Raw genomic sequence first — 24,861 nt, forward strand, 5'->3', positions numbered from 1 at the left:
CGAGATATTCAATTTGCAATATATGATAACAGATAGCACATGGTAAAAACAGAGTTTCAGTCAGGCACAACGTTTTTGATACGAGTTAAGTATTACAACAAAATATAGGCACTGATAGCATGCACTTACATGAATTATTACATTTTATCTCACAGTGCACAAATCAACATTTCTGTGTTTGAAGCTTCCTTGTATCATCCAACAATGATGTGTTTTCACAGTGAGACCAAATGTATCATTCTATATTCCTGCGCGTTATCAGTGTCTATATTTTGTTTAACATAATTTGTAACAAAAACGTAAACAAATATTATGCTACGTAAGTGAAACTGTATGGTCACTCTAGTTTGGTAGTACTATGTAGTATGTATGTAATGTATGTATGTATGTATGTATGTATGTATGTATGTATGTATGTATGTATGTATGTATGTATGTATGTATGTATGTATGTATGTATGTATGTATGTATGTATGTGTGTGTGTGTGTATGCATGCATTTATGTATGTATGTATGTATGTATGTATGTATGTATGTATGTATGTACATTGTATATAACAATCTAAACTATAAAGAGCGCCACCTACGGCTACATCCTCTCGTGTACATGTACTTCCTAATACGCTTTCTTAAGTTACCATATTGTATATACGAGTCACAATGCCCACTACGACTCATAGCATCATGTAGACCACATCTTTTGATATATTGTCTAGTAAGGGAAGAACAAATAGGAAAAAAAGAAACTATAGTCTTACTAGCTGACATTGATGTGAACTCCCCACTCTACATGGCTGTTGACATTTGGTCATAGTTTGCAATGTGACGACATTTTAAGTGACTGTCTAAAAGTCTATCAGTATAAATCATATTCCTCCTTATGTCCATTTATATTCTTTTTAATCAAGTTTAGCTGATTGGCGGAAATTGAAATTATTAGTAACGCTTCAATGTGTTCCGAGTAGTAAAGCTGCTTGGCTTTCAACTGTTAAAACGTGTATTTACCGTCGTAGCACTGACGAGAGACTTGATTGAAAATCATGTTTTATTCATATTCCATTGCACTGTGTGTATTGATGTGGTGTGCAAAAGCTAGTTCGGAACAAACCGGAGAATCTGACTACTCATTTTGTAAGTACAGTGGCCAGTTTTTCATTTGTGTAATTACGCCTTTAAAACATGTCGCATTTGTCCAAACATGACTTCAGTCACTATGAAAGTTACCCAGAGTGATTTTTTTTTTTACCAAAAAGGCAATTGTGTGACCGACAATTAAACATAAAATATAGATAATTCAATATTTCAGTTTTAATTTAGCACTGTAATTGTATCTACAAATTACACAGAAACAAAACCGGTTGTAAACATATCTGTGGTTATTCAGTACTATGGCGAGGAAATCACAGTTTTCCATGTTACGTTAACGTTGTAAATTAGTAAAATTAATTGACATTTGTATGGACGAAAATATCCGCACAAGAATAACAGTCATTCACCTATGTATCAATTTATGTATTCTTTGTTATGTAGTTGTTGGTCACTGACGTTATATACGTGCACGATAACAGGTTAAGAAAAACTAACAGATAGAAGAATGTTTTCTAATCAACGTTATGAAGCTTTCGATGTCAACTATTGAAGCAGTTGTTAATATTGAGCAATAATAACATAACAATAAACAATACCACCATTTTATTGTTGGGTCTCCCCCCCCCCCCCTCATCTTGTCTCCTCTCTCAACAGTTTCACATAGTACCAACTACCAGTACCAATATGAATTCGTCACACAGTCAATGTCGTGGAGAAATGCCAGAAAAACTTGTCAGCAACGAGGAGGTGGGTTAGCCCTTGTACGTGACAAAGATATCCAGAATGAAATTGGTATCTACCTCCTTGCTGTAACACCACTGACGAAACGTAAGACTTGTAAATACATTTTGTGATCAGAATGGTTACAAAGTTTTAAAGGTATTCGATTTGTGGAATAAATATTACAGTTATAGACGAAGTGAGGAGAAAAAGCCCGAGAGCTAAGGATGTATAAGGGATCCCGAATCAGACAAGTAGAACATGCTTGTTTTTGAACATTACAAACCCGATGTCTTCAGTGATATGGGAATGGGGGGGGGGGGGGGGGTGTTCAGTTCCCAGTTTGCTGTCTATTTATGGGTGATGACGGATTTCCCACATGTGTTTGCCTACCATAACATTTTTCATACGTCTTTTTACCTTTCTCTTATGTTTACTCATGTTGTCTTTCATTCTCCGAGTCTATACCCCCGTCTGTCTATAGCTATTTTGCGTTCGTATTTCGATTACTCTCAACCGCTCTCGTACTCGTTACAGTTCCCTGTTGCATTCAATCACATCCTCTGTCTTTTTCCTAACTCTCTTCTATTCCATATCCAATTACCTCAGACGATTACTGGATCAATGCTCGTAATTATGGCTCGACTGGGTCAAACTGGCGTACATCAAGTAGAAATCGTTTACTTTACACAAATTGGGCGGAAGTCACAGTGTTTGCTAATGATGCAAATTTGACAAGTGATGCTAACTGTGCTTATATATCATGGTAGGTAATTTTTGACCTGTACCGTGACTCATGACAAGATTGACGTTAAAATTGAATCAAATTAGTGCAATAGCGCCCTCTTCGTTATCATCGTAAATAGTTACCCTCTTTTACGGCAACGGATTCTGACGATGCGTCAGCGAAAAACATAATGCTCTGGCTAGCTAGATTGTTTCTCTTTTAAAATTGACGCCGAGATAGATTATTTTTTCTGATTTTTATCTTATCGTCGCAAATCTGATGATCAGAAATAATAATCATCATATTTATCAGGACTAATTACTTGAAAAAAAAAACATTGTATTTTTACAATTTGGTCTACTGTTGCTTACTCTTTTAACACTTATATTAACAGGAACAAGTCGTACAGATGGAAAACTGCAAGCTGTAAGGACACGAAACATTTTATATGTGAATATAGTGAGTATGACGCCTTTTACGGTCATTATTTGTACATATTTTTCAACCTCCCAGTTTTAAATTTAGAAGTATGTCACTTATCACGGCATTTGTCACAATTAAGTCATATGTCACAGACACGTCATTCGTCAGAATGAATTGTCCTAGCTTTTCCAGTCTGCGATGTAGATGCCATGCTACTTCAAATCGACAAATCCTTCGTCTTCTCTTCCATCACACATTTATACAAAACACAGATGAGTGCCACTGGCACACCGCGTCTCAGTTTTTAAATTAATTTCACTTTTATTTATTTAATTGCATTCCTCTAAATTTTATAATATTCAAATCCTGCCCGCATTGAATTGCCGACAGCTTTCCCTTCTCCCTTTGTCTATACTAAAATGAAATACAAGTTTTGCCCGCTTTCGACTGACCCTTTTATACCTCTAATATTGACAGTACAAAAAATCTCCCGTTTGAAAAACCAAGTACGAACATCTAGTTGGTTGTACTTGCCAAGTAGTTCAACTTTATGGGAACCGTATGGCTTCATCACGTCGATCGTGTAACTGTAACGGTCGGCGTGGAGCCATTCCAAGGGTGCTATCCCTGGCCAGGTGCCACTGTACATAGCTGTGAACAACTACTTCATGCGAAGTAATCCTATAGTTATTTTGTTTTTCTAGAAGCGTATGGCGAATCATCATGGTCATCTGAGTATCAGACACAAGAGTACTGAGGATGTGACCCCGAACAACAAAAGATGATAGGGTGTATGAGATGTTGTATGACGTCATAGTAATATATTGAGCCATTTTACGATACATTAAAATGTGACTTGTCGAAGAGCAATAAAAATATCACAATAAAACATGTCTTCCATTGTTATGTCATGACAATCTATGTTTACTCTGTTGCTACAGTGATTTTAATTTTGCATTATGTTGATAAATATTGAGTATATATATATATATATATATATATATATATATATATATATATATATATATATATATATATATATATATTTAAAACTCGGTGAGTATCAATCTGCTAAGACAGTGCTCTATACCGCAGTGGCAGAGCGCAATAGTTCACTCACGAGCAACTACATATATATATATATATATATATATATATATATATATATATATATATATATATATATATATATATATATATATATATATATATATTATATATATACATATACTCATTCTACGTCACGACCTACAACTTGTAGTACGTCATTGGTATTAATATGGAATATGGAATATGGGTCGAAATTTTCCAACTAGTCCAAATTTTCTATAAAATATTCTTGAGGACATGTAGTTATATTATATCCCAATAGTTTCGTTCTTCATTCAGTCGGAAAATACTCGAGCTAGACTTAAAGAGTTTGTCACTACGAAGCGCTAGAGGCCCCTTAAGTCACTCGTTTTTTCCTTGCAATGGTCGGTTGAACGAAGAAAGATATTGAACATATTGAAGAATAATATTTAAATATATGTCACCATGACCTATAACGGAAACAGGAACACCTGTAGTAATTAGACTCAAAACGTTTGTTTAACCTATTTGTACATTATGATGTCATAAAATGTATGCATTAAAAGGTTCCACTCTTACTGATCTCCTAGGTCATAAATTTGACATTCGTTGTAAATCAATGTTAACACGTGTACAATCGTGGCGATGGTTTTTTGTGTGTGCATGTTCAGATGTTGGTTGGTTGGTTGGTTGGTTGGTTGGTTGGTTGGATAATCGGTAGGTTGCTTGGTTGTTTGGTTCTTGTAGGTAATCATTCTTCCCCTTCGAAAAACAACGTAAATGTGTACAACAATATCATATCGCTTTGCAAAAACGAGGGAGCGGCGAGCTATAAATATTTGAATACGTCTTGACAAGTGGTAAAAATAAAAGTTCTTATAGTACCATAAATCAAAATAGAATGGTCACATATTTTCATTAAAATACAGTCGTTATTTCATAGCTAAAAATGAAAACTAGAAAATATGTCTCCGGGAGAACCGCATAAAACATATCTTCTGTATTTTCCATTTATAAAATTAATTGAATCTCAAAGTACATGTATGTTGACAGAGCTGTTACGAGTGACCTATTCACTGATTTACTGCCAGTCAAGGGCGCTATGCAATTTGATGAACGTGTTATTACTCAAAAGTGACAATAAAGAGATTAGGGGTCACTTAAGGTCAATATAATAACTTTGTCTGCTATCAATCAGCACCACCTGAGGGCGCGGTTTTCATGACACCAGCTGTGTATGTGTATCATTTTGTTCTTTGTTCGTTCTAACACGATTTGTTGTCGTCAACTCATGTTTCTAGCTTGACATATTTCAGCTTCAAGCGCGGGAAAGCAAGTTAACCGAGTGCTCAGACTTATTAGGACGGGAACGACCACTCGCAAATGTATAGGGGAGAGTTTTGTCAAATTCGTCCCATCCACAGGTGAGAATCTGGAGGAGACAATCTTTCATCGGGAAAAAAGAGGACCAATCTACGGCATTGCATCATGGGTAATATGGTGTCGGAAGATAATCCACTCGGGCCCGGACAAATCGTTGAGGGTCGACAGAGCGAATCTACCCAGGATTTGGGTGAAATACAGCTTAGTTTAAAACGACGGAAAAATTTGCTAGTGATTGAAGTTGTACGAGTGAAGGGTTTGATACCAAAACCTGGTCGAATAACACCATCCGGTGAGTTTCGAATGTATATGATACATAATAATATGAATCCCGTCATTGTGATTATTCCAATTTTATCTTTGATTTATTTTTAATTTTCAAGATCTTTATTTCCTCTTGATGTGAAAACAATGTTTATAATGTATTTTAATTCTTTGATTATGTAATTATTACATGTATATACATATATGTAGAGACTACAAACGTGCACATATGTCGTAATTTGTGCAGCACTATATAATCAAAATCGTTCACATCTTGTAGTTCAAATATTTTCCCGCCCAAAAAGATATTAAGATATTATTGACTTTCCCCAGACGAATGAATGAATTGATGTTCGGAATGAGTTTTACAGTGTGTTTAAATTGATTTCGCTTTAGCAGATATTTAACTCAGGGGGGAGTAAGGTGAGCAATGTTACTTTTCAGAACCGTGTGTACAGCCAACCACAACTAGTGTTTGTGAATGCACATATAACAACACCCAAAACACATTATTTTATGCAACTACTCGATTAAAAGACTGAGAAAGGAGAATAGGTGGTAAAGTTAGCGTAAAACTCTTCGTTTAAATTATTTGACGACCGTCAATGGTTTTATGATGATTTAGGGGAAGGGGTGGGGGTGAACTAATTCTGGACAAAATGTCGTCTGCTACAAAATTTGTATAGATTTGTTGACTATGTGGTTTTGTATAGATTTAATCAACAAAACGATAGTAACGTTTACATTTTATTCATTCCGAGGATACGATTTAGGTTGAGTATAAAAAAGTCAATAATTTCATATTGTGAGTTTTACACGTGATGTTTACCACCATTTCGATTTTTCAGTTATAGGCATCACAGAGGGTTAGCTATTGTGCTTACACTATGGTTTATGACTACGTCAGAATTGTATTTTAACACAAAATTCAAACAAATTCATCCGTCTAGAGTAGTAATCTGTCCAATTTTGCTGCCCACCGTTTATGTATTGCTTTTGATGTTTGCGATGTCCGTGTTGGTGAATTGTCGAATCCACGATATTGTAGAATGTAAAGCGAAAAATGATGAAAATTGTGGTAATTTAGTCATATTGTATACAGTAATATGGTGAATTCTGCGTGTTAGGGGTTTTCGGTGTTATTAGACCGAATTAGGTTTACACAACTGTCCCTGCTTGAAGATTCGTTTTCCTCTTTTATCATATCTCTTACATGCCTTGTAATCATCAACATGCAAGGTTTACATTATTTCTATTCAAAAATGAAGTTATATTCCGTTACATTTTTTTGGAAAAGCAAAGCCTAATTCAGTATTTTTTTCAGCAAACGTTGGCTTGTCACCGGATAACAATTTGTAGCACCATATAAATCATAGTCGTGCAGCTCCCCTGGTGAGCTCTTACTTTGATGATGAATTTTTAGCTGTATTACCCGTCTCTCCGCAACTGATGGCTCTGTGGAAGCATTTGTTGAACACGTAGATTACGTATGACCGTCAACAGATATATTATTGTTGGAGTCCTATTTGCTACAACTCGTGAAAAATCAAACCATATCAGTTTCTGCCTAGCAACTGAGTTGATGAAGCTACATATACATTTATGACTGATGCATCACCTTTGAAAATCATTATGAAGTATAAATACGTTGGACGCAAAGAATATGTTTGATGGAAAAACCATTGAGTTTTTAATCAACCGTATGAATTATGAAAACATAACTGTACATATTCCAGAAATATATTGTGTCTTTATACACTATTAGTCATATCTTTCCGAGTTTATCATTGGCTTATAGCTTTTAGTACCAATATACGTAATAATGAATGGGCTAGCTTTCATAGTTTTCCGCGAAGAATTGAGATTCAGGACTGTCAATAAGGCCCAGGACTAGAACCTTAGAGTCATAGCATTGAAAAGATTGCCTGATAGAGCTAGAGCATGATTAAGTTCCAAGGTTTTTAGAGTACATGGCACCTCTTTTAAATCGAAACAAAACAAAACAAAACAAAACAAAACAAAACAACAAAACAAAACAAAACAAAACAAAACAACATTCACGGTTCCTAGGGATAAATATGGATAAATGAATTCAATAAAATACACTTTCTGTTATATATCATCTTAATTAATGTTATTTATCCCAAATCATTGATTACTTTCCTACATTTCTTTACTACTAGAAACCCGATACAGGTTTTCTGCTCAGAATTCGTGCATAAACTTGTGTTTTTGTACATTTATTTTACCTTCAATCAATCAATCAATCAATCAATCAATCAATCAATCAATCAATCAATCAATCAATCAATCAATCAATCAATCAATCAACTAATCAATCAAAGATATTTATATAGCACCAAACTCCACTACGTAGCAATGTTCAATGGCGCTTTACAAAAGTGTGGGTATATAGAGATGTCAGTAGGCTCTGCTAAACAGATAAGTCTTGATGCGCTTCTTAAAGATATCAAACCTTACATGTGGTTAGCAGCAAATATGGGTAAAAGGAAATACTCCTCAGTGTCGTTTGGTAACGCGACCATCGTCTGCTTCACTTTCATAGTGTACGCTGATTACTTTATATTCAAATATCATGATAGACTATTTTACCCCACGTGACTTGTTCTCTGCCATTCACAGGACAGTTTCTGACTTCGATGGATTTGATACTATGTCATTGATATATTTACTACCGGCAAAATAGCGACCCAGTTTGAAATTTTGCAGAAACATACACTAAACCAAGCCTATAAACAAGATCCGTGAAATCTCAGTACTTTTTTTTATTCAAGACATTAGTATTCGGTAGTGAAAGAGATATATCTGTTTTTTAATAATGTGCATAATAAAGCTGAATCGTTCTTAATTAACCATGTGTGTTTTTGAAAAAAAAAATATGAAGGATTCAATTGAAATCAGCATGTACAAATTCTAGCTTCCGTATATAAAATTTGTCAAATAAATAAACGGTTAAATATTATCTTTAATCACCCCCCCCCCCAACCCTCTCAATCTCAGGTAATCACACTCCAAAATAAATTGCGCTGTTTTTTCCAAAACGACAAGAGCAATGGTTATATTGTTACCATGGCAATGATATGTCATAAACACAAGTAGCAGAAATAGGCATTAACCTTACTCGATATCGTATATTGTGTCAATATCTGACATTTTTACGACTATGAAATTGACATTAATGTAACTATAAAAACATCAAAATTCCCACCACAACAGTATTTTTAAAGAAATTCACACTGATAGATATATAGCTATATAAGGTATGTACGAAGTGGAGGCAAAATTTGCTTCAACCGCAAAGACGCGTCGCTCTTAAAATATCGTATTGTCAAATAAAAATGAAGACAGTCCTTCCCAAAACATTTGATTGTAACCTAAAATATAAACTAAGATAGAACGCCTTTGGTCCAACACAAACTTGAACATTAGCAGATGTTGTGGACATTCAGTGCCTCGCACTGCTGAATTATAATGGAAACATATTGATCAATATAATTGATATCAATCTATGTACATGTACAGTCAATTGTACATTGACAATATTTGTATAAAAAGTATGATACAATAATAATATCTGATTGGATAAGTATGTCAATTTAATGTTTAGGACTCGTAGACTTGAATTTAAAAATGACACTAATGCTATTAATCTACCACGCGTATAATTCTTTTCTGAAAAAGCATTTGAAAATAAATCTGATATTCAAACCTTCTCATCTGCCATAAACGATTACATGTATTACCATTCGCGGCTAAAGATTGAGTTGTGCCACCTTGGTTAGGCATAAAAAGCATTGTTAACTGTTGCTTTTCCAAGATGGCATTGTAAAACAAACTTCACAACACAGCTGTTCACAAAAGAAATGTTCACAAAGAAACGCAAAGCAACGCAATAGACACGACACAACACAACACAACACAACACAACACAACACAACACAACACAACACAACACAACACAACACAACACAAAAAACTAAACATTAAAGAAACAAGAAACACAAACTATGCAGTTGGGGTACAAGACATTCTAAGAACTCAAATGATATCTCCAACTGATTGACACTTACAAGTAAGCATACTCCTAAGGTGTTACGCTTGGCTGAAACCGCATGAAGGCAATAATAGTTAAATTTATCACCTAAGCTCTTAGTATTCTAGGATTACACCCCCTGGCACTAGGTAAATCGTAGTACTACTTTTTTCAGGCAAGGAGTTAATACGGGGGTGTTAAATTGTATCCTTCAAATTAGCTTAACTTGAATAATATCATGTTGCTCCTGACAACCGACGTCAGATTACACCCCCTGTATTAACAAGCAAGGATTTTACTCTTATCTAGTATCAATAAGATTATGCCCCTGTATTACCCTGGGTGTATACAGAATTACACCCCTGGTATTAGCATGGTTGTATATAGAATTACGTCCCTTGTATTAGCAGGGATGTAGAAAGAATTATTCCCTTGTATTATCGGGAAATACGCCCTGGTATTAACTATTAAAATTACGTCTCTGGTATTAGCAGTGATATACATATGTAACGATCTAGAAATGTCGTATTTTGGGACCTATTCTACCAAAAAGTAATATATAATTACGCACCTACATGAACACATTTTCCTTTCCACTATGTACACGTTTACAGTTCAAAAGACCAATTTATCGTGATATTTTAAGCCTATAATGTATTCAAGCTAATTCATGGATGTAAGTAAAGGATATTCAATGAGGCACATGAGTTGTATATCCCACTAATACCACGCCCCATTTTGTAGATTAGTGATGATTTGATGATATTCATTATACAACTGCATCCCCATTCTCTTATTTTCACGTATACGCCCGCATTCACACTCAAACCAGGTCACAGTAATCAGTTGTCAAGGGCAACATGGTGTTATTTACAATATAAACCTGTGATAAGTAGATAGATGGATTATCATTATTCATATCTTTAGAATATTGTATTTTCTATACCATACATCTATCATACCAAAGTATGTCACCATCAAAACTATTAGACACGAGAAGTGTAGATATTACAGGCAATTCTCACTACTAAGGTCGATGAATTTAAAACGTGCTCTTTAAATCGGATGATTAAATAACTCATACACCAGACAAACAAATAAAAAATAATGTCATTTACATCTACACCGCCACATTGAATGAGAAAAAATTTCAAATTACCTCAGGGGGTTGTGAACCATCGGTGTTAAACAGCGTTGTAAACAGAATTCAATTTTATATTCGTTTCCATAGTGACAACACGAATCTTTGTGCCAAATTACACTTTTGTGTTTGTTTCGGTAACTTGCTAAATGAAATTCAAGACTATGTGTAAATGCATTTCTGAGAAAAAGGTAAAATTGGACATCTTCCTACATGTTTCACAACTATCATTGTAGAAAATTATCTAGTTTTGTGATATAAATATTACAAATCTCGTACCGTGACATGTACATCTCCCTGCACGCCATAAAACAGCATGTCACCTCGTTAATAACTGTAACATTTCGAAGGAGGAAAGATGAAGTCGTCATTACAAAGAGTAAATACATTTACCCGGTATGTTCACAATATCCAATATCTCATTATATTATGAAGTGACATTAAGGTATTTATGAGTTTAACTTAATTTTCTGTCAGCCCTATTAAAATATAGCTAATTAAAACTGGGAAACATGTGGAGTCGATATTATCATAATTATAATATCGACTATTATATCAGAGCGTGAATATATTAACCTGTAATGAGTTTGTAAACAAGGCAACCGATAACAAGCAAACTGGTGATGAAACATTGTATATGGCTTTGTAACCTTTACGTACACAATGTAGAATATCTACTTTGGAATAATGTTGAGTTTTAAACAGATTGTATTCGTATTATTTATAATGGACTGGCGACTGACTGACAGGGTGTATCATTGTGTTTCATGGCAACAGCTACAGAAATGGTGCTCAGCCGTTGTCAATAGCTTATATGATGCATTAGCATGTATGCACGTAATACAGTAACTGATTTATCTCTGTATAAACTTTAACAAATGTAGTCATATTTGGCAACAGTCTGGCGGCTGATAACCATAAATCACGTTTTATATGACTACATATCTACAAATGGTTCCAACAATGGCTGAAACTCATCTAATATACAATACCTTATTTGAAGTTAATTTGACCTTTGTGAGTCTGTCGTCTAGAATGACATTGGTATTCATCGACAACGACAAATATGACATATGGTTTATAAAAACGTGTGCACGTAATCTAATATAAAACTTCTTTATACCATGTGACGTGTACACATATGGAAACAATATTCAACCACATGAATATGTCGACTACAATATGGGGTTTAAATCAACACTGTGTATTAAATGTAATACAATGTAGTGAAGGCATACATACATACATACATGCATGCATGCATGCATGCATGCATGCACGCACGCACGCACGCACGCACGCACGCACGCACGCACACACACACACACACATACATACATACATACATACATACATACATACATACATACATACATACTATGCACTCTATCTTTTAATAATACTATCTTTTCAAAAATAGGATTAGAGTTCCTTCTACAACTGCCGACATCAGATCGTGGACGAAAGGAAACTCTTGCAAACAAGGAAAGTAAACAATTGAATTGGATTAATAACACTTGGTACAGCAGATTGGAACAATAGCTGGTATTATATTTCATGGTTTGATGAGAACAGTTTTATGGCCTCTCTATGAGTGCATAAAATGCCAGGGGCAATTCTAATTTGTTTGTGAACGTGAACTATTTATATAAAGAGGCCATACAATCATTCTTTAAGTTAGCAAATGATGAAATGTAATATAAATCTCTGTACTTCCAGCACGATGTGTCAAGTGTTAATAATTCAATTCAGTTGTTTACTTTCCCTCTTTGAAACAAGTTCCGTTCGTCCACGGTCTAATGTCAGCAGTTGTAATTTAGTATCCTTGTAAAAGTTATCAACTTACGTTGTCAATAGTTGGGTACAAACTTAGTTTTAATGACACGCCATTCAGCATTGACATTTACTCAAACTCCTTAGGGTTTTAACACCATTTATCGAATGATCTTTATGAAAACTAAAACATCAAAGTGCAATCACATGGACCGTTTATCTTCCTTAAAGGTGTTTGTGTAAAGTCAAAAGAATTAAAAGGTCACCAGTACGTGTTTAATAGTCAATGATCTAAGAATAGAATTAGTAGACGGGTTAGATGAACTGTATATACGGTAACACATACAGATTTGAAAGATTTGTTTAACAGCCGTTGTTTGATGAGACACTTATACGAAATGACAGTGATATGATCATTAGTCACATAGATCGGAAATATGATACTAATTGAGCTCTGATAGTTTAATCAGTACAGGAAATTGAAGTCATAACACGTACATCCGGGTATTTCATCACGAGATAAAAAGGTTTTACAGCGATAAATGTTGATTTAGTTAAGTGGGCGTTTGTTTGTTATTGTTTTATAATTGACTTGTCTTTTCGACATCTTCAAAAGTCAGTCATCTGCACAAACCAAACTTAGCATGAGAACATCAGGTTTTTGAGAAATCTGTCTTATTATCATCGATCACCTGGCAGGCTTTTTTCTGTTATTAGTTTTGTTACTGTTGTTATGAATGGTTGTTCCTGACAGTATTATAGCATTCTGACAGTTTCCATAGTAACGCCACAGTATAATAAGAGTGCTCTCGATTTGAAAATTAATACCTTGTCCCATCTCCAGTTTTCACGTTTTTTTTGTCAATTTCATCTTTTCTTTCTTCTCCCATGACGTCGGTTTTGGAAACTTATTTTCCTTCTCCATATTTTGCATATATAGTCTAAGTGACGTCATACCGTTATTAATCTACATATATATATCAAAGTGGCACAATCTGAGTTTATATATTTTTTCGAGTCATTTTGTTGTAAATTTAAAAGGAATTCGTAGCATTCTACTTACCGAAGCATACTTATAACTTACATTGAACTGAACTCAAACCTATAGTACAAGATATAACAATCCGATGACGTAATTTATTATACGTACACAAAATGTCAAGGAAATCCCTATTACGTAACCAACTGTTCTAATAATTCCAAATGTCAATAACTGTATTGTAAGAGAAGACATATATCAACATAAATATTGTGACTATAAAAGTTAACGTTTAGTGAAGGTTTTATGTAGGTTTTTTCACTTGAGTAAAGAACTTACAAACTCAGCTTGTATTACTTTTATTAACACGATGATGTCCATCCACTCTGTGTATATAACTGAACTCTTGAAATGAAAATTCACTAATAATTGAATTCGTTACATCACAACTATTAGTAGCAGGTTATCAATAACAGTCTCTTTAAATAAAAAAAACAACTCCATTTATATCAAAATATATTCATATCTTTAACATTCATGCACGCTCCTCTGTATAGGTAGTTTTGTAAATATTGAAATTTAATATATTGAAACACTGCACACCATTTGAATTTTGTGAAAGCAAACCCGAGCTTTCGTCCATGCGCTTTGGAATCGATAAGGATTTTCGGCCGATGGTGGCGTTGCACTTCATGACCACGATATTTTAATTGCTGTATACGAGGTTTGAAGTCATCTTTGGGATTTGAATACTTACCTATATATTCTATCTTCATCGACCCCTGTACTTAAGGAAGACAGGAAATTGGGTATTTCGTAAATTATTAGAATTAAGGCGACACAACCCAATTTACTTTTCTATTGTGTATCCCCGAAGAAGGGGGAAAAGATGTTTATTTTTAGATTAGATATCAGATATGTTGGATATTGATGGTGGTGCCTTGTCTTTTACAGCTCCATACGTTAAACTTTATCTCATGTGGGGGAGAATCTGCATTGGAAAGAAGAAAACACGGACAGCCGAACCTTCTTTTAATCCAATTTATCAAGAACAATTTATTTTCAACTGGGAACAAACTGGTAAAATGCTTTTGGTAAGGACAATTATTTTATAGGTTACATCCGTCAGATTGAGAGAGAGGCTTTAGGAGTTTTTGTGTCGTGTTTTCTTCCTCTTTTTCTTTACATCCAGTGCTCTATTTCTCCATGGTTCATTGGTGATTTGAAAAGAAACGTGCATTTGGTTTGAGGTGAAAAAAAATGTAAACTGTTACAACATGTACTTGTTAAAGGGGAATGTCACTCCGGGAAACAGAGATATTTTCATAAACTATTGGTAAATCATGTGAGTCAGCAGAAATAATATATTCAAGTTGAACACTAAATATTCATGAGTCCTAACGGACTATACCCAACAGTGTAAAACATCTTTAATTAATGAATATTAGTGTGCAACTTGAATACATTATCTATGCTGAATTCCATGATGAAATAGCCCATAGCAAAGATACGGTACCTTATACCACAGACAAGTACTTGTCTGTGCTTAAAGCACAAAATCAACTTGATGTATTTCTGAAATCGCAAGTAATTGTAGGTGATGTAAAATCATGAACTGACTCTCCAGAACCCTTAGTTTATGAAAATCACTTCATTTCCTGGAGTGGTATTCCTCTTTAAAAATGATCGTTTTCATGTGCATAACAGGGACGTATTTGCCAATACAGTTTGATTTAATTATCCGGTTTTTTACTCTTTTCAGGTGAAAGTGTGGGGAAACTATGATATAATAGATCGTAAGAACTTTCTTGGTATGGTACAAATAAGGCTCGATCAATTGCATCACATGGGCAGGTCGGGTGAAGAAACAACTTATTGGTATAAACTTTTACCAGTGCCTTGAATGAGGACGGTGAATATATCAGATGACGACGGGGTACACATATCACGAACTTCAGACATATATGAATATGTCATGTGTCGAAATCGTGTCAGAATTTTGATAATTCTCGACTGTAAGCTTGATTTAACACGTCGCTTCTTTTTTCGTAAATGTGTTGGTGATCCCGTGGCCTTACACGAGAATTCGACGAAACGTATAAACGAAAAGACAGTTGATATGTGCAATTTAACACAATTAACTCTTATATACGCAAGTACGCTTGTTGCTTCTGAGAAATGTTTTTGCTTGTTTGGTCGAATTACACACTGTATCAGTGAATGTTGACGAGTCTCTTTTTTTTACTGAATAAGGTATATCTATGTTTCGAGACATTCTGGGGAGTACACAGGATTTTAAGTTGAATACCAGATGTAGAGCTACTACATAAGTTGTTTTTTTTATCAGGGGCGTTTACATGTAGCTCTCTCCGATATATTTGATATCAAGAAGGATGACTATATCAGTATATGAGACATGAGAGTTAACGTTGGTGGCGCACTTCTCAATTATCACAGAAACAACCCCTACAGCACCGGTCCTGGAGAGACAACGTAGGATCCCGGGGTAGGATCAAAGAAGGTGAGGGTGGATACTCATGTGGTAAAATGTGAAGACGTGACTTGCTTCGATAATAACAAGTACATTGTTAACATAAACCCTCCTGCTGTTTGAACATGAATCCTACCGTTTGTCTTGAAAAGGGGTTTGTTTGTGGATATAGTCTTGTCAGCTATATAGTTGCCGTGGCATGTCACCGATGTGATGTTTTTACTGAAATGATGAAAGGAGAATACCTCAGTGTACTTCACATGTTCTGATATTATGAACAGGTTTTATTGCCAAGTAAAACACTTATTTTGATTCCCACCAATAAAAAATAACGCTAATGGTGTTGTAGCTCAACTGTATACTCTATGTGTGTTTTTCTTTTCAAAAGTTCTAATTTTTTTTATATACCACAGTTGTACTAGTACTGTTGGTATGGACAGTGTCTTCGTTGCTGAGTCAATTATGTCAATTTCTTGAAAGTTTATGCACTTGCCTAACCATCCATGTTGTCAGTTTTGCAATATACATCGCAGTTTCACTGTTGCTATGGGCGGGGTCTTGTTGCTAGGTATATGTGCATACATTGTTTGAATGTAGAGGATGCGACATGTGACAAATTGAAAGTCAATCAGTAATAAGAATGCGCACACTTTCTGATCAGGTTCATTTCTTTCTAAGTTTCATTTTTGGTTTCGTATAAGGGGAGCCTAGATGTAAAGTCAGAGCCTTGATGTAAAAGGTTAAATTTGTAATCGGACTTTGCTAACTTGAGACCCACCCCTTCCTGAAAATGACAGTTGGAATTATGCACTGTAGCATATTTACGATGTACTATTTATGATGGGTCCCTACAGTGCACATGGTAGATATATGTGAAAGTAAACAAATTATCGGCAAAAAGGTATGGCACCTCAAAAGCGATTTCCATGCTAAAACACACACCTTAGTTAGTTATTGTATACTTTACATTTTATTCTACACAAAAAAAAAACATTTCTCCGGATCAACCATCCATTATCGAAATAAACCACAATACCGATGACATCACAGATATACACAATCTAGATCAACCTGATTCAATGGCAACAATACATTAACAAGAATGTAACTATGTCAAGCAAAGAACACAAAGTTCGGCAAGTTTTTCACAACGTTCGATGTACAAGTCTCTTTCAATGTTACTAAATATACATAGTAAAGATAAATACTAATACAAGACAAGGTATGGTATGGTATGGTATGGTTAAGGTAGGTGTCAAATTCGAATTACGTCAATGACGCAACTTTCGGCGCAGACTGAAACGGGCGAAACAGAAAAAGTTGGAGTCGGCCTCATTAAAAAGATAACACCACGCCCAGTGTCTGACGCTTGAATTACACGACTCGGAGTTCGCGAACTATTGCACGATTAACCCTAACGTCTGAATACATCCAAGATATTCTACGTGAGATACCCCAGGTCATAAATGTCTGCTTCTACACAAGTCATCCAAGTTGATTAACCCCCCCCCCTCACAAACAAGCAAAAACATTTTCTTTTAAGCTTCTCCTTAGTTGCTTTGATTTTGATTGCTCGAAATGAAACTGACATGACACTTGGACCGATCGTGGAGAAAAAAAGTGAAAAAGCTACTTCTCGTATTTAAAAATGTGGTTTCAACCGTGTGACCAGTTGCGGACAATAGACAGTGAAAAAATACTTCTTCACTGAGCCATGACCGTGCGACTGGTCGTGGAGAATAGACATTGAAAAAAAATACTTGAGTCGGAACTTCTAAACTACATCGAGGCCATAAAAAGGCTGCTTACACGAGTTTGCGAACTATTGCACGATTAACCGTAACGTCTGAATACATCCAAGATATTCTACGTGAGATACCCCAGGTCATAAAAAATGTCTGCTTCTACACAAGTCATCCAAGTTGAGTAAACCCCCCCCTCCCCCTCACAAACAAGCAAAAACATTTTCTTTTAATTTTCTCCTTAGTTGCTTTGATTTCGACTGCTCGAAATGAAACTGACATGACACTTGGAAACTTTAATTGCATTATTTCAAAACAATGACTTGTATGGTATTCGCATGAAATTTACATACTGACCATAAATCCATATCGCCATTAAATGAAGTACTTTGGTTTGGGTTTTTGCTTTGTTACTATGGTAACCAGATTTGCTACACAGATTGATTCTATGTCGTTTTGGAAGCATACGCTCGATAGGTCAGCAGTGTCACCAGAGCTAGACGGCGATTGATGGGGTCAAAGTAGCCCTACGTCAATCATTTGATTGTCTGTGTGCGTTTTCTCAAACCATCGGTGCTAAAACCCTGTTTGTCATTACAAGAAAAACAACAATGATGATTATTAGAAACCGTACGACCGATCGTGGAGAAAAAGGTGAAAAAGCTACTTCTCGTATTTAAAAATGGGGTTTCAACCGTATGACCAGTTGCGGACAATAGACAGTGAAAAAATACTTCTTCTTCACTGGGCCATGACCGTGCGACTGGTCGTGGACAGCAATGGAACCCCCGGCCATTACACATCCCTGTATCAGTACAGTAACATCCTGCCAATTTAAAATTAATGAATTTATAGTTTGTTTTTCAGTAGATGAATTCAACCAAAATTAGATTATTTTTCAGCTGTCTCGCCAACTATAGTATGTCACTAGTCACACTAACTCTATTGAGTGTTTACGTATTGTAAGGCCTACAGTTCAAATTGCAACAAATCATACAAGTTGTATAAAAACTATCTACATTGTCTCCCCATGAAAGAAGTATCCATGGTAACATTAATAAGATTTCAATGAGGGGTTAGGTTCTAAAATCAATAAATACATCTAGTAGCATAGCTTTTGGGCCTCACATTGTGTGCAATGCTACTTTATCATGTGGCTAGGTACGTATACTGCATGCCGTGTTCAGTGGATAAACAGGTACTGATATGGGTTATGATCCTATTTCATAGTGACCACACTCCGGAATATAACACTGACATTTTTAATTTTGGCCAATTAAGTTAGGGGGGACTAAATGTTTTTAGCTTTTTATCCTACATTGAACTATTGACACTCTAATGTGTTGATTTATCATACATAATTATGCACTGACAGAACTATCCCTTGGTACCCATGTGTTCCAGTATTATGAAATTTCATGTGAATTGTGTCCAAAAATGTTGAAATTTGAAGGGGGGGTGTCATAATTATGAATATTATGGCCACTTTGGCTTTGGGAGAAATACATAAACTCTACACATGAATAGTTCAGTTGATTTATCATACATATGAACTGACAGAAATATACCTTGGTGCCTGTGTGTTCCAATATTATACAATGTCAAGTGATTTTTGTTCAAAATGTTGAAATTTTGATGGGGGGGGGTGTTAACATTTTTTACTGGCATTTTAAAGTTAGCATACACACAATGATTTTTGTTGTATAATTATGAAGAGGCACTGGTACATTATACATATGTGCAAAGTTAAACAAGCTCATTTTAATTTTTGTCAAATTTAGATGGGGTGTGGGGTTACAATTTCAATTCTACAATTTAAACGGACATGGTGACCCACTATTATTTTGTCATTGATAAATAGCTGCAATAATACATTGTACACATACAGCATAAAAAAATAATCTATCACAGACTTTTATCCTTTTTTGCAGTTTTCTTACATTTTTCTTTAAAAATCGTAAAGCAGCTGGGGATAAAATAACATAGCATTTTATGAAATAATGAAAAGAAATTACAAACAAATATGTCTGGATATAATACACATTGCACTAAAATATGTAAGTTCATTAAGTGCTCCAGGGATAATCTGTAACTGTCAAAAATTGTGATGTAGTTAATTGTTGTAAATCTACTTATTTTGACCCAAAACAATATGTGTAGATACAAGAAACGGTCATTATCTTGAAAACAAAGGTGGTGACATAGTATTTTCTTTGCATTTTTTACATATTCAGATATCACTGCTTAGGTATGCAAAGTATAAGAAACATCTATCCACTTTTTGAATTTGATACCTCCCCCCTTAATGCATGTACAGAATCCAATATAAAAATTAATGTAATACAGTGCTTACTGGGAAATGAAACTGAGAATGATGACCAGATGACAGACACGTGTCAGTAGAAATTTACACACAGCCACTTGAGTAGAGAGGCTTGTACTGGGAATACGTACGCCTTATAGACTGAAGTCGGCCGGGGGGGACATACGTATGCATTAACATCGAAGATTTTTTCATCCATGAATGTCGTAATATTTGCTGTGTGGCTATGCTTCATTGCATTTAGGGTAAATTGTTTTATCGTTTTAGCTTTCATGTGTATATTAATTCAATGGTACTTTGACAGTAATACATCTCAAATGTTTAATAGTCTTGTACAAGGTTAATACCACGCTCTTCTATATACATAATCAGCTTCTGTGCACGTTTTTCAGTGATGTCAATCAGTTTATCCATGAATAGCCGTCCACCTTGGTCTTCCCAATAGACTTTGTCCAAGTAAAGTGATTGCAACATTGATTCACGAAATTTTCCTGATTTGAGGACTGATATAGGATATTGTGGTATTCTGAAACGGAAAGAAATGTTAAATAGTCACTACTTAACACCATGAATTATAATGATTTAGAGTATAGATTATGTCTATTGAGGCTAGAGATGGTCATTCATTTGTGCTCAACCGTGGTCATGTGACCTGTCATGGATTTTAAACGGTATTTTAGTGATGGTGACCCCGACAAGTCTCTGTCATAGTAGTGAAATCTCAAATTCAGTTATCATGCTAAAAATGAAGTTCCCGATGATTTCATATGCAAGCTACACTCACTCGTCAATTCCTTCTAGAAGTCTATAGTTCAGATGTTCGGCACTTCTATTCAGATTGAAAACATTATCAATGTAGACTAAGCGAGTGTCATCATACGTGTGTGTGAAAATATGCACCAGATGTTGAAGGTTGATATTTTTGCATTCATTGTCGTAGATACCGTTCTTGAAGCACATCTCTCCCTCGTCGACGTCATAGCCACAGCAACTTCGATCAATACGATCATGATTCTATAAGTTAGAGAGAATTATGTGAAAAAAACAGTATTTTGATTGGTCCGAGAGTTACTGGACAGTAAAGGTGTATGTCCCGCCAACAGTTCATTACTCCCCAAATCAAGATTGAAGGCTAAAGCAATCCTATGATGGTCACAGCCGAATGAGATCTCTCCTTGCAAAGCCCGCACTTATATCGGCAAAGAAATCACTTATGTATGGACGCTGAAGTCCATTGCCACTGTTATTTTTATGCAATATGCCATACAATTGCGCATCTCCATAACGCGGGAAACCGTGAAATTCTGTTGAGCGTGAGAAAGGTGGGCTACAAAAATAAATGACCAAAACATTTTCACCTTAGCACCTCCCCCCACCCGCGCTGTAAATGTTGCTCGTTCCCTTTGATAGCTAAGTATATACAATTTCAACAATTCCATGTTAAGCAACTCTGATATATATCCAGCTGGTTTACATATCGGCATGTCTTAAATCAATCAAATGCAAAGATAGTCTACGCTTATTCATGTACATTTCATATGACAAATAAGTTCATCCATTCACGTACACCTTGGACAACGGAAGATTCTTATTTCGTGAGAAGTAATTAAACTCCAATTTTGAAAAGGCAAGGGAAACTTACCTGTAAAAGGAAATCATACAATGCCAGTCTACCCCATTCAATGTGACGAACTTTTACCGTACAATTTTCAATTCTTGCTGATTCCTCCATATTATCTTTGGCATAGCAACGGAGTGCAAGTTGATTTTGGTAATCAGTCCACCACAATGACATAGAATTCTGATCTGGTTGTAGACTTCCAGAATGATGTATATGAGGGTCCCACCAGATGATTGGCCTAGCCTTGCCGTCAGAGAATCTGCTACCAAAGTGTTCATAGTTCGGTTCCTGAGTATTATTCCTGTTAAAAATCCTGGTGACCACAGGCATTGAACGGTTTAACCCAAGTACACGGTCTAAATGAAAAGAGTACACTTCATAGATATCTTTTACGCTCTTCTGCATAGCACACTGGGCTGTACAGTCTTCAAATTGCGATATGTCTTTCTTCGGATGATCCCTGAATATTACTTGTTGAAGGCGAGGGTGTTGAAAGATTGAAAACACGTGAGAAATGTTATGATGCGACATTAGTTCCATTCTGAGAATATCACTATCACTAAACCAAAGCGGTAAGTATTGACCAAATCTAAGATTCGAATTATTCAGTTTCTTAATATCCTCCCAGAATTCCTTATCTTCAATGAATAGATCTATAGGAGGTACTTCACCAAGGTCAAGAGTTTTGAGTGGCTCGACTCGGAATGTGGTGCCCTTGCCGACCACAAAGAAGGGCTCAGCCGAGTTATTGCGGAGAGCATCTTTTGGAATTGGGAGACATTTCTCTCCTTGGCGAGTGTTTGATGAAGGTACGAACCTAGATGTACCCCAGTCCAGAGTCTGAAGACTTTGCTGAAGAATGACAAAGACTAGTACAACAGTAACGAAGACAACAGATGCTTGTATTTTGTTCAGTTTCCAAAACATTGCGATGTATAGTATGAATGTCCTCTAGCAGACGAATAATGAGAATCAAAGATGGCGGCAGCAAGTCAAGGTGAAGGTTAACCTACAATTCGACGTTCAGCTTTATTTTAAAAGATATCTACTACACTACCAACAACATGTGTCACCTTGTAAACATCTGAAAAATCAAAAATATTATAGATAAAATTTATTCAGAAAATATTCGCTTCAAATGCTATTTCAATTTCTTGAAAATGGTGCAAATTAAAATAATGGAATTTGTTGAATTATGATACCAAGACACATAGCGTGAAACTTTCGTCACGTTGTTACAAGAGTGTATACAACAACGAAATTGTCTGTCTACAAGACAAGTTGAAGTGACTGGTCAGATATTTTAAGTTGTCTGTGAGTGTATGTCTTTACACAATGACATAATCTCTCTTTATCCATTGTTACTCTCTATTATAGTGTGTGTCGCATGTGTGTGTATATTATATATACATTTGTATATATATATATATATATATATGACTTAAGTCACTTGCATTTCTTTGGCTGAACGCAGACAAATATTGCTGCACACACACACACACACACACACACACACACACATATATATATATATATATACTGCGGTATAGAGCACTGTCTTATAGCAGATTGATACTCACCGAGTTATATATATATATATATATATATATATATTATTATTATTATTATTATTAATTTGAAATTCCTCGTACACCCCCACCCCCCCAGCATACGATATTGCTTTTAACGCCGTTGTTTCTGTTACACTGGGTAACATAACAATCCCGTAAGCCACGCCAGAGCATTATTTTTCAGATGGGGCAACGACCGGAAGTTACCCTGTTGTCACTAATGGGTTTGGTAGTTTTAGGACAATAGTACGTAACAAGTCTCTCGATTGGGTGGCGATTTACTGTAGCACTGAAGTAAACAACTTGTCACGATCATATTTTTGACTTTTCACCTAAATGAACATTTACATACAATGAGGAAGGCTATATTCAGTCCATTCATTCATTCATTCATTCATTCATTCATTCATTCATTCATTCATTCATTCATTCATTCATTCATTCATTCATTCATTCACTTCAACATTGCGAAAAAGTGGTCCCTAATGATGTCCACGTGAGTCGCGTCTTTTTGTTGAAATGCCAGTAATAGTTCACAAAAGTAAGTACTGTATTACTATTACTATATGTCTTAGCCTATATCATAGACTAGACGGCTATATCTGGACGTGTACCACTACTATACTCGTAATTTATGCCTTAGTTTAACAACCAGACCTGGGCATAGTGATTGTTCTGGATTCTATAAACGTGAGCTAAGTCATAGGAACTTGAACATGTATTGATATGAAGTCGATTGAAATATAAATAGTTTACAGGTAACTTATACATAAATCACGCAACGGTACATATGATGTCAACTTGAAAATGCGGTCGCACTGAACCGACTATCTAACAAACACTGAGGATAGCCCTTCCAAGTTTGACATGACAGTACCATGGTGGATCTGGTTGGTTCAGGACAGTACAAAGGGTAACGAAGTATCAGCAAAGTATAGAATATAAAAAACAATAAGGTATTGATAAGAATTTGGCACCATTACCTTTCATGCATCTGTCAAAACCCCAAACACGGCCACAGCGCGACGTAATAACCTCTGGACTGTGTCTCCGAGAGCGCTAGCGAAGGTCACGAATCTTATTACTGTCAACAACATTTGCACACAATGGTTTCGACTAAACCATTGTTTCTACGGGGTTGTTTACGAACCGTGTTCTCACAATACCCGTACTGGTACATATCACTTCAGTTGTAAACATTTGTTGTAAACGGTTTAGATTTTTGTGAAAGCTTGAATTGTGTGTGTCTTTGAACGTTGACGTCGAGTTATATAAATGATTTATCGATCTGTTCTACAAGGCTACACACACTGCACTGTTCGCAATCGTAATATTTTACTGGCCAGCAAAGCTCATACCATAATGGAATAATCCATATTACGTGGAACTCATAATCGCGTAAAACATACATAGGGGCGTGTAATATTTCATAGATTGTTGTTTCCCAGGTCTACAGTCTAAATATAACAACCTTCTGACTATATATTC

General features: G+C 35.5%; 2 protein-coding genes across 3 annotated transcripts; one reads left to right on the top strand and one right to left on the bottom strand.

The window, feature by feature from the left end:
* The first annotated feature begins 5,307 nt into the window (after positions 1 to 5,307).
* LOC144445090 (regulating synaptic membrane exocytosis protein 3-like) lies at positions 5,308 to 16,431 on the top strand. The gene is made up of 3 exons (XM_078134641.1): positions 5,308 to 5,706; positions 14,580 to 14,719; positions 15,388 to 16,431. The coding sequence occupies exons 1-3, from the start codon at positions 5,520 to 5,522 to the stop codon at positions 15,526 to 15,528; spliced, it is 468 nt and encodes a 155-aa protein (XP_077990767.1). The 5' UTR covers positions 5,308 to 5,519; the 3' UTR covers positions 15,529 to 16,431.
* A 3,363-nt stretch (positions 16,432 to 19,794) lies between these two features.
* Positions 19,795 to 24,470, bottom strand: LOC144444658 (Golgi-associated kinase 1A-like). Of its 2 annotated transcripts, none has more exons than XM_078134159.1 (4): positions 24,357 to 24,470; positions 21,824 to 22,158; positions 20,966 to 21,195; positions 19,795 to 20,707 (listed from the first exon to the last, which is right to left on the bottom strand). In XM_078134159.1, exons 1-4 carry the CDS (start codon positions 24,361 to 24,363, stop codon positions 20,503 to 20,505), a joined length of 777 nt encoding a protein of 258 aa, XP_077990285.1. In that variant the 5' UTR covers positions 24,364 to 24,470; the 3' UTR covers positions 19,795 to 20,502. The 2 variants fall into 2 exon arrangements, with proteins under 2 accessions (XP_077990285.1, XP_077990284.1); XM_078134158.1 differs by having other exon boundaries at positions 21,824 to 22,886; positions 24,357 to 24,458.
* Positions 24,471 to 24,861: the final 391 nt, after the last annotated feature.

This window comes from Glandiceps talaboti, chromosome 13, assembly GCF_964340395.1.
Source record: "Glandiceps talaboti chromosome 13, keGlaTala1.1, whole genome shotgun sequence".
Taxonomy (NCBI): Eukaryota; Metazoa; Hemichordata; class Enteropneusta; family Spengelidae; genus Glandiceps; species Glandiceps talaboti.